Genomic DNA, 11753 nt, shown 5'->3' with positions numbered 1-11753 from the left:
GACAGAACCATAGATATACAACAGTACATAGATAGGCAATCTAGTGATTTTAGTGGAGCCAAAACTGGAATATATATTAGTTGAGTGACTTTTTTTTCCATGTGTGACTAAAAATGTGCTGCGTTCCTCAACTTAAAAATCGGCAATGTGGTGTTTGTTGATTTAGCTCATAGAATATTAAGATTTTTTTTTTACAATTTTGTTGTTAACATATGCGCTTGATGCGTAGGTATAGAACCACTACAGGAACCTAAAGTATTCATTTTTGAACTCTTACCAAGAATGTATATGTATCTGTCACATATTGTCAATCTATCAAACAGTAGTGAAATAAATCTATGGACAGAACACACATCGAGAGACGTGACAGACGAAATGAGGCAATGAAATAACATTGTACTGAATATTTGTGAAACAGAGTAAAGACAAACTATGTGACTTGTCACGAAGAGTTAACGTACAAGATTTACGTACAGTAAACTGCACATTAGTGGTAACTGTCATGCACCTTAACTCAATAGTAATAAGTACGATTTCCTATAAAACTATTATCACTGACCTGAAGTTGACTGTACCTTACGCCTTGGGCAGTCATGACCAAAAAGGTTTAGTAACATGCGGAACTATGGTGATCAGAAAAAAAAAGAACGTCGCTATGTCGAACGTACGGTCTCGTACAAGTGGGTCCTTCATTAATTGCAAAGCCCTGGGCACAATGGGAATAGGGCCTGTGTGCGCATCATGATCAATTATTCAGTTATCCAATTATATCCATGATTATGTTGCTCGCCAATAACCATGGTATTACGAAGAAAATTAATGAAAGGGCGAGGTGGACTGACTTCAGGGTATGCATAAGGAGGTACAATGGATACAAAATATTACTTGTGCTGAGAAATGCGACATTAAAAAAGGTCTTGACTGACAAATGGCTAACAAAATGATCATATAAGGTTTCTTTTATTTCTCTAGAGATGTGCAACCCCAAAAAAGAAAACGATTAATCCTAATTAGCTCCAATCTCTTGGGTGTAGGTGTGGTATGATGGAAAATGATTTAGTAACAAGATCCAAGTTAAAAATAACACGATAATTCCATAGGTTAATTAGAGATAATCCGGCGTGAAGCCTTTTAAAATGTATTCAAGCAATTATTTCATTAAGGCTGTGAAACTTTAGTACTATGTTGGTAGGTACCTACGTGGGTGGTAGACGCGCCTCAAATCAAAGTTTGTTCTCTATACATAGTAGGTGCTGCAGCTGACACGTGCTAACAAATGTCATATTATAAAACAAAGTCCGATGTTGTGTCTGTTTGTAATTTCGCAATAAAATGAAAAATTAACAGATTTTTTACTAGCGTATTTTTCTGCTACATTGCAATAATTGATTTTTGGTTAATGTACCTATACCTAGTTTATATCTGGGCTAAAGGAAAATAGTCCCTTAAGTATATAAAAATAATCGTATTATCACAAAAAAAATAGCCTTTAGCCAAATCTCTTGTATGTATCTACATACAAGCTGTTGATTTGCATCCGTGCCATAGTCAAGGAGGTTAAAATTAAATACGTAAATAATCGATTTGAATTACGGTAGGTGGGAAAAAGCTAATATGCGCTGCTTTTTTTGATGTTGTAATTTCATGGTATTTCAGAATTTAGCCCACGGTTAAACACAAATCATAACAGAATTCCCCCGCGGCCACAGTGTGTGCGCGTGATGGCAGCTATGTGTGCGTAGACAGAGAAAACTAATGTCTACGTGTGTGCGTGAGTGTCGATGTGTGAGTGTCTTATCTACGACATGACAGCGCGAGCGCGCGAGCGAGCGAGACCGAGTGATACGCGATAGCAATCATTTTACCTAAAGTTTCGAAAATCACCTTCATTATTGTCATTAACTTCGTTTTACTTTACTTACTAATTTTTGAGCATAAATTTAACACAGATATCTTATTAACTACAGTAATAAGCAATACTAGTGCACGAAAGAAAGTTCACTAACATGTTAACAGCTGATTGATAAAATGTTCGTTTTGCTTTATCTTTCAGCATAAAGTTTTCGCAGTGATTCAGTTTTTATTTTTGAATTAAATTGGTTAATAATTAGAAATTTTGCTTCCTTCTTAACGGTCTTAGGACCTTGGAACACGGAAATCTTATTAATGACGTAATACTAGTGCGCTAAAGGAAAGTTCACTGACCTGTTAACAGCTGATTGATAACATTTTCGGTTTGCTTTAACATTCAGCGTAAAGATTTCGTAGTAATTTTGTTTTTACTTTTCGATTAAATTGGTGAAAGATGTGTTAGTTAAGTGTAGGCACGAGGTGACGAGGTGATTCTTTCGGCTCGTAGGTATTATTGGCGTGGTTAAGAAATCAACTTATTTACACTAATAAAATTGATTAAGCTGACTACGTATTTACAAAATGTACAAATAAATAAATTACCTAGTTTAGTTACCCGGAGGTACTTACTGTTCAAAGCTGTCACCTTCACACTCTTGGCACAATCGAGCACGACGAAGTAGCTGGTTGTCCTTCAGCTAACATAACACTATCACATTCGTTTTTAATGTGTCGAAAGCACTAAGTTAACGGTCCTAGCACATAAGTCTGTCACATGACCAGCATGACCCTCCGTGATGAGGGTTCCCGGTCGGTAAACATTTCCCGGAACATAGGTATGTACGGCTGTCATTGCACATCCTTGGCAGTCGTAACGGGTAGTCAGAAGCCAGTAAGTCTGACACCAGTCTAACCAAGGGGTATCGGGTTGCCCGGGTAACTGGGTTGAGGAGGTCAGATAGGCAGTCGCTTCTTGTAAAGCACTGGTACTCAGCTGAATCCGGTTAGACTGGAAACCGACCCCAACATGATTGGGAAAAGGCTCGGAGGATGGATGGCTGTTAGTACACTGTTGTCACTGATGGCATACAGGCGGACCATCGCCACCAACTCGTGTTCGTGTAGTTTTCCGTCATCTCGCACTTTGTACCTACACGTCGCGGAATTCAAAGCGCACGTACGCAGCAGCGGCGGCGACATCAAACACACTGCTTGCCGTCGGCGCTTGTTTGTTCCGGCTTCAAAGGCACGCGGGGAGCGGCGAGGCGAGTGTGTGGGAGTACTCGCACTGTGATTGGGTGAATTTGGGTAGGCTGGATGATCTACGATTTTTATTGAACGATCGTTGCGTATGCTTTGTGCATGTATCGTTTGCGTTTGTGTGAGTGCGCAGCGCGGTAGTAAGGCTAGTAACACACGCGCCGAATTAAAGTACGGCTGGGTTACACTGACGGATATACGTAAATAAGAAAAAAACATGAAAAAATTACCTACCCATTTTTTCGTTGATTTGGGTCGAGAATCATTAGCATATTTACGTCCTTGACTATGGCACGGATGCAAATCAACAGCTTGTATATTGTGATAAAAAGGTGTCTACCAAATATCAGATCAATCTGACAAGAGGAAGGTACTTAAATTTCAATTTCTAATTTTGACCCAAACAAACAAATACCGTGCGGGTGGAGCTAAATAAAACCGTTTAAAAATAATCATAGTTACTTTCGACGACACTGTCCAAGTTATTTCAGCAATAATAATTATTCCTGCTTTTGTTGAACTAAGTATTTAAGTCTAGACATAGATTAGAGCTATTTTAAAGCGTCTACTTTGAAATAAATTCCAGAGATTAAAGTGTTTTTCTTTTAATGTTTGTGCTAAAAATACACAAGCAAAGCTTCAAATATTTTGTCAATTTCGAACACAAGTTTTAATAAGGTTTTATTTTTATCACAGGTTCAAGGAAAAGATGCAAAGGGCGAAATATTTTAATGCGCATTCATTGAAACGTGGGCAATACGGATGGTCCAATAAGCAGGTGTTATTAAGATTTATAATTTAATTTTTTATTTGAAAAAAGTTGGCATGAATTTGTTGGGCAATTTCCTGAACGTTTAAGCGGGCAATTTCATAAACTTATGTATTTTTATTTTTTTCACTCTCAGGCAAGCTATGCTATTTTATTAAACCAGTATTTCAGTTGTTTCGGTTTTATTTAATTGATAGCAATTTAACATCACTGATAATTGGAAAGTATATTCAAATAAATCAGCTTAATTGGAAAGCTTTAGCTATATATCGTAAATAGTTATATTAAATGATATTTCGTTGGTAATATTTTTTTCTTTATAATTTATTTGAATGTTTTTACATTTTCAAAAACCTTTACAAGTCGTGTTATAAATGAAATAGTTGGATATTATAAATCATCACTAAAAATTGCAATGCAACAATACATTTAACAAATATTTTATTATTGCATAACAAAGGTTTTTTTTCGAATAATATACCTGCATTTAATATTGGCCTATGAAATGCGTAAATATTTGGGATAACAAAAAATATTTAAATCGGGAATAATTAAAAAGCATCATAAAATACCATAAATTTTTGTAAGCTAAAATATTTTTATTGTTTCAGTCAACGTAAAAATTCCAAAAACATGGAACACTGAGGTTTTTTATCGTGAATTCTGTTCTAAACTAGCTGTTCCTGGGGTCTGACCCGCATCCCGGGTAAATTACCCTCTGTACCCGGATAAAAATACGCCAATGTATATACCAATGCATAAGCTATTTTACTGTGAAGTTTCATCAAAATCCGTAAACGAGTTTTCGCAATAAAAAGGAAACGAAGAAGGATTATACGACTGCCCCAAAAACACATCATTTATTTGTCAACTAGCTTCCACCAGTGGTTTTACCCGCATTGCTTCTATAAACTACTTACTCTGTGCATCGATAAAACGTAGTCTAACAGCCAGTTTTTTCATCAAAAGTAAAAGCCAAAGTAATGTCATAAAGTAAAAGTAACGGTCAAATTCGTTTTTTCAAGGCTAAAGTGACAGCAAAACTAATAGAAAAACGAATTTGACCGTAACTTTTACTTACATAAGTTTTATTGTTATTTAAAGAAGAATGTTTCAAATCGGCCAGTATTTCCATTTTCAAGTTTACCGCGACCAAACAAATGCAAACAAACTTTTCAGCTTTATAATATTAATATAAAAAACAGCAAAAGATCTCACTCATGCAGCCGACAAGGGTTCGTAGTAACTATACTACCTACCTACATACATAGTATGTTAACGAATCGATGTATTTGTGTTAGTTCGAGTGTTCCGAACTCGAACAAAGCCGAGCTGTGAAACGTATATAGTAGGTTGTTTACTCTCGGCACGTGCTGTGAATGCAGACCTTCCCTTGAATTCAGCTCTAGTTAGACTATCTAGAGATAAGTAGATGAGTCGAAACATTAGGAGAATATACCTCAATATGTTGGTTCTTTTATTCTTCCACTGACGCATCTCTGCTTACGTTTACTGATATCATCCTTCTTCGTGTGAGAGGCCTGTGCCTAGTGGGGCGATAAAAAGGCTGTAACTGTAACTGCTATTATGTATTTTGAAAAAATTATCATGGAATAAAGTAAGGGCATTTTGATGAAAATGCGTCTAATAAGTCATTACATTCGCAATTTTCGCTCCATCGATTGGTATAATATTTGGAATTCCGATAGGTATCTATCTTTATCCTAGACTCTTCACATAAGTAGTTACAGCTAAATGACGGAGAATCTGCTTTTCTGAGAATCTAAATTCTGTCACGGATAAAACAAAACTTTTCCGACTTTCTTCGCTGACTATACACGAGTACAAATCTTCATCTTATACTTATCTACCAGCATCTTCACACCTCCCTTGTGGGTGTTTCGTCAATATTTTGATAGCTAAAAGCACCCGCATATTGCAGACTTAACAGTCGGCCGACAATTGCCGATGGTTGGCAATTTTTTTTATTGATCCTTGATTCCAAAGTGTTTTCAGTCGGTCTGGCACCGGCTAAATTTTAGGGCTTGTCACTTGACTAAATTCAGCCGTCTAAATAATGCAGTTATTAAATTCAGTCAAATGTAATCGCATTTAGGAAGGTAAGTTTCACCAAATCATTTAGAAACCTAATTAGACAAACCTTATTAGGCTACTAAATTTAGTAGAGTCTAATAAGCCCTTTAGTGATATACATTTACATAACAATTTGTCAGCCTAAACAAACTATCGGCCGACTTAAAGTTTGCACTACTCGAAAGCGTCAGACAGAGCTCGCTTGAAAGAACCAATTGGGTCAAAAGTGCTTCACTAGATATGATGAATAAGTGTATTGTAAATAAGTAGCTAATTGTTCAGTGTGGAAGCGAATAGTTTGCCGGCTTATTATCGGTTACTACCCGTAGCTTGAAATTAATTACGTAACTAATAGGTACTGATAGTTTCTTTACAAACTATTATTTTTACAGAAACATACTTCCAATTTAATCTTTACCTCAAATAAGTAGACGTAAAAGTCGCTGACCGAATTCTTGTGATACCTACACATGAAATTTCGCGACAGATTATTTGTCGCGCGTAATAAACCGAGTGAAAAATCCGCTAGTGTGAACTGCTTTAATACCAGACATTTCTTAGCGCTTCGTGAATTTGATATCTTCATTTTAATATCACAGAGTTTCGAATAAGAAGTAGTGGGCTGGCTGAATTATTAATATTTCTTTTTAGCAGTTTTCGTCAAATCTTTCTAGTTTGAAGGTACTTCAGTACCTCTACTTTCTGGGAATTTAATAAGTTGTGGTGTAATATTTTACTAGGTGTAGTTTGATATAATAAACGAGCTTACGCGAGCGGTTTTACTCTCATCCAATTAAAAAATCTCAGTGCAAACAGATAAAAAATCCTCAGCCTTTCTTGTGAAACTGGGCTATCTCAGCCTGGACGTTTTTTTCCAAATGTTGGGATTGTTCTAACCCATCAACTAAATAATATTAATTCCAAATAGATACCTACAACGATTTAAGAAAGAACACGAGGGTCATCGAGACGAATCTTAAAACCATCCCACCATCATTCAGCAGTTTTGTAGTTATTGTATACATGCATGATGAAAGACAATATAATCTCTCTTGCCAGTTAGGTAAAAACGCACGGAAAATTAATTTTAGTAGCGTGTAAAAAGGCAGTGATTTACATTTTTAGGTCGATGAGCGCTATTTATCGTCGAGTAGACAAACTGCGTAGACGCCAACCTAAAGTGCAACAGTTATAAACTCTTGTAAATAAACTAGGTGGCGCTTATTAAATATAGCTTTACGGGTAAAGAATAAAACAACATTTTTGATAATTTATTTCATTTCATTTATTGTATTAAATCAGCATTTTATAGAAACATTTTTATAATTTAGTTGTATAAATAATGCTGGCTGTTTTGTGTTACATTAATGAAGTGGTCACACTAAGCAAAAGGATGACTAGTGCTGTTCTCTTTATCGATTAAAATGCAAAATAATATAATGATATAATAATGTACTTCAGAATAGTAAATAAATAATAGACATAATTTAAACATTTTAAAATCTATTTTGGTATTGAGAGAATAATTTGGAATTCTGTATGAAATAAAAATATCAAGATGTTATTACAACAGATATTATTGTCGAAAGCATTCCAATATTTCTTCCGATTTGGTTCAAATTCAATGCAATGTCTTAAAAATCTATGAATATAAAGTTTAGTCACTCTAATGACTTTTATATAAATACTTCAAATACTCAAAACATTATTTTTCTGATTTTCCAGTTTCAAAAACAAAAAATACTCATCGATCTCAGAAAAATATACGAGCTCCATACTAGACATTTAAATTTTTCGAATCCAAAAAAAAGTGTTGTTCTAAAGTTCTAATTTCGAAACTCACAATCGAGTTGTTTTCTATTAGGACAAGGGCGTGACTTCTTATATCGATTATTTCGATACACACGATTCGATAGATAAGTGCTCACCAGATAATGGATAGGTAGTTGACAACGTATTTTTTCTTTGCATACAATTTGTGAATCCTGTAAGTACTTACTTACATGTCTTTTTTATATGACTGTCATCTAACTAGATATCACCAACGTTAGCAGCCATTTATAAGATCCAGTAGCTATTATCGATATAATTTAATCGAATATTAACATGTACAACGTGGTACAACCCTAGTAGTTTGTTATGTCATCAGAAAATTAATGCGTCACTTTTTTCAACGACGACGCCATTATCTACTATCGTATCGCATGCATTGCATGATTCTTTCTTTCATTCATTTTGAAATCTTGCTGCGCGTGGTTTGGTCAATCTCCAAATATAGTTTCCACATCATCTAAAATGAAGACAAGCTGTAAGTCCGAAATAAACGAATAGTATTTGCAAATCGAAACCTATTAAATTTCGAATACGCCATAAATTGATTTTAAAATTACTTGTACATCAAGGTTATCATCGTCGCGGAACAATGGACGCATTGCAGTGGAAATTTCCAGAAGACAGAAATGACGATGGCAGCGGACTGGGCGCGTTTACTTGAAGAGGGTTTACTTAGAAGCCTGACAGATCAAGAAAAGGGTTAAAAAAGATAAACATCATGCCCGGATGAAGGGTAACAGGTATAACACGGATCAGTAGAACGAAGAGTAACTGACACGTCAGTTTATCTTTGTTCCTTAGATACTTTCATATTTCTATGCATTCCCATCGCCCAGCGTTCTTAATTTCAATTTGAAGTTAAGTCGACGTACCTACGTCTCTGAATAGCTACGTACCTCAATATGAATAAAAAAATTGACGAAATATTTATCTACTAAGTATCATACTTAATCCATGAGGTCTGGGCTTTAGTAATGCATATGCGGGACACGGTCCCGCCCCGTCACATTAGTTAAGGGTTAGGGAACATAGAGCGCCGACATGAAATTCAGGAGTAGGGCAATACTGCTTATTATGAAAGCAAAAGCAACTTTCAAGGATGCAAAGTCACCTTGGCAGGTAATGTATTATAAAAAGTTGCTAGTGGATTAGGCCTATTGGGGACACCACTATAAAAAAAGCGCACCTTGTGCTCTACCTCTAGGGTGGTGTGGAAATGAGCACCAAAATATACATCATCAACCTTTCTATGGTCCCTCTAGTGGGCACAGCACTCCTTGCACACTGAAGGATTGAACACAGTATGCAATGCAGTAAATGATTTGCGTATTAGCTTTGGTAAGTATGAATTTGTTTTATTTAGTACATGCAGAACAGATGAGATTAATCTTACACAAGTACCTGCACTTATTTGCATTCAAAACTCAGTCAATACGTATTAGAAACCAGATATCTGTAGCATTTCATGGTTGGGTAGGTACACTAGTACTACTAGGAGTTGCGGGTAGTCTGAAGCCAGTAAGTCTGACAGCAGTCTAACCAAGGGGTATATATTGGGTTGCTCTGGTAACTGGGTTGGGGAAGTCAGATAGGGCTGTCGCTCCTTGTAAGACTGGTACATAGCTGCATCCAGTTAGCCTGGAAGCCGATCTTAACATTGTTGGGGGAAAAAGGCTCGGAAGATGATGGGTAGCTACACTATTCTCGAGTTACAGAGAATATATTTATCTGGGTATGGGAACTAGTTCCCTTGGGACAAAGGGAAATAGCAGGTAAGAAACTAAACTCAAAAATATCTAAAATTATTTATTTTCCGTTGCGCTTACATCGATTCACTGTCATCATTGTAGTCTCCCCAGTTATTTTACTATTAATCATTCACTCAAGACTTGCAAAAATAATACTTGTCATTCACAACTTCCACTTAGTTTTAATATAATAAATTCCTATTAATCATGTACAATGAGATATTTTACAATATGGTAAAAGCATATAACAGTATTTGTGAAACCTCAGGCTTATACTTGTAAGAATTTCAACCATTTGTGGTCTATAAAACAAAAAAGGTGTCAATTTTACCATCTGACTAATAATATTGCTCTAATCTATTTATCTACATGTGGTAAATGATAATTTTTAAGTATATAAAGTTCATTTGTTGATTGCAATCTGTTTGAAACAATTTCACAAAAGCAGAGGTTTGAATTCGGTACATTAAGCAAATGATTGTATAAGCACATAATTAACTACTTGTTTTATCATTATTTTTTAGTAAAAACTGCTTATGGGTAGATCTATTTATGATATTGCGAGTATTACCAGAATAACACCGAAATTCCTGATATTTTTCAAATTGGATTTAGTACATTAGAGCGGTTTTAGACAAGCGTACTGCTATACGCTCGTTTTTGTATTTTAGCCAAACACTCATTCTAAAATGACTGAAAAACTTATGCCAAAACGACCAATACGCTCAGAAAAAACGCTCGTTTAAAATCGCGCTTACTCATTTTAGTAGGATCACCAGCCTTGCACAGTTGACAATCATTAATTAACCAGATTTTGTGAAAGATAACAAATTGTTATAACGAAATTGGGATCAACAAATGATAAAGTTACACCTAATCACATAAAAAATATGCTCTGCACCCATTTTAAGTATGCTTAAAACTCAAAAAGCTGTCATATTATTCTCCTATTATAAAATTAAATTATTTCTAAATATTATCCAAGGTCTAATTTGCACACATTTTCTTAAATATTAAGAGTTCATATTTAATTCAGATCACTAGCTATAAAAAGATAGACAACAAATAACTGCACTTGTGTTTTGAACAGTCGGTACACTGCAGAACTTTCAATCACATACAATACAAAACAACCACTTTTTCTTTATTTTCCAAACACAACTTTAATCATGCCTGCCACATAATTAGTCTAGGCATTACAATCTTGTCATTCCGAAACGAACGCTTTCTAATTCCCTTTACAATACCGATGTAACCCAGTGATGTGACAATCTTGTTTCAAAATTTTATCGATACTTTTTTTTCGATGAAATGACGCCATCTTCGATTTTACTTCGGAAAGAAGAAAGTACATTCCAATCATTTTTCAATCTCTGTCTATCAGTTTACAGTGGCGGTATGTACTGTAATCGCTAGTCTTGGGCTCGGTGCCCGGGTGTCGATTCTCAAATGTTGTTCATGTCGTATAGAACTTGGGCGATTGTTCGAGAAGCTTCCACGCTGCTTAGCGCGATGGTCGCCAAGTGAGCCTCGTATGACCGGAGTTGTCTGTGAAAGAAATATACGTACGAGTGATTTTGTACTGTGCATACTTATGTTTATATAAATTTAATTCTATGAAGACGCTGAGATTAACAATATGACTTTATTAACCACGAATGCCATCGCAGTTGGCGGAAATCCAATGTTTTTTTTTTATTATAAGCGTTGTTTTAATTATAATATAGCAAGATTAAAATGTTGTTATCAAAACTAATTGAACTAATAAGTCAAAATGGGATTTAAATTTTAAAGTCTACTCTAATTTTATCTGTACTGAAAGGATTTTAAAGTCGTCGCATTTTTATCTGTACTAAAAACACATGGGTAGCGCCACTACTATCATTAAAATCCATATTTTTTCTCACCTCCGTCCAGTATTAGAATAAATGACAATATTCCTTAATATAAGTGCTGCTGTCAATCGTATGCTCTTCGTGACCGGACCCTCGTTCTCATCCTGTTAAATTAACAATTTTATTAGTAAATTATTTCACTATAATATGTACAACATACAATATTTGGTTATGTTAAATAATTTCTATGGTGGTGAAAACAGATTTAAAAAACATGTGAAACTAGATAATTATTTGTGTATTTCTAATGGTATTAAAGCATAGCACTTAAAAATATTTTTTAGTTGAAATTCTATGTGTTTC

General features: G+C 35.1%; 1 protein-coding gene across 1 annotated transcript in view; it reads right to left on the bottom strand.

The window, feature by feature from the left end:
• Positions 1-9600: 9600 nt before the first annotated feature.
• Bap170 (Brahma associated protein 170kD) overlaps positions 9601-11753 on the bottom strand; it is a 29315-nt gene continuing 27162 nt past the window's right edge. Inside the window, exons 38-39 of the mRNA XM_064039572.1 lie at positions 11463-11554; positions 9601-11103 (exon numbers count right to left, since the gene is read on the bottom strand). Of these exons, the coding sequence (XP_063895642.1) occupies positions 11001-11103; positions 11463-11554 (195 nt within the window). The 3' untranslated portion in view covers positions 9601-11000. The remainder of the gene's footprint in view (positions 11104-11462; positions 11555-11753) is intronic.

This window comes from Helicoverpa armigera, chromosome 19 (genome assembly GCF_030705265.1).
Source record: "Helicoverpa armigera isolate CAAS_96S chromosome 19, ASM3070526v1, whole genome shotgun sequence".
Classification (NCBI taxonomy): domain Eukaryota; kingdom Metazoa; phylum Arthropoda; class Insecta; order Lepidoptera; family Noctuidae; genus Helicoverpa; species Helicoverpa armigera.
The sequence above is the reverse complement of the archived record's forward strand: the minus strand, read 5'-3'. Positions and strand labels throughout refer to the sequence as shown.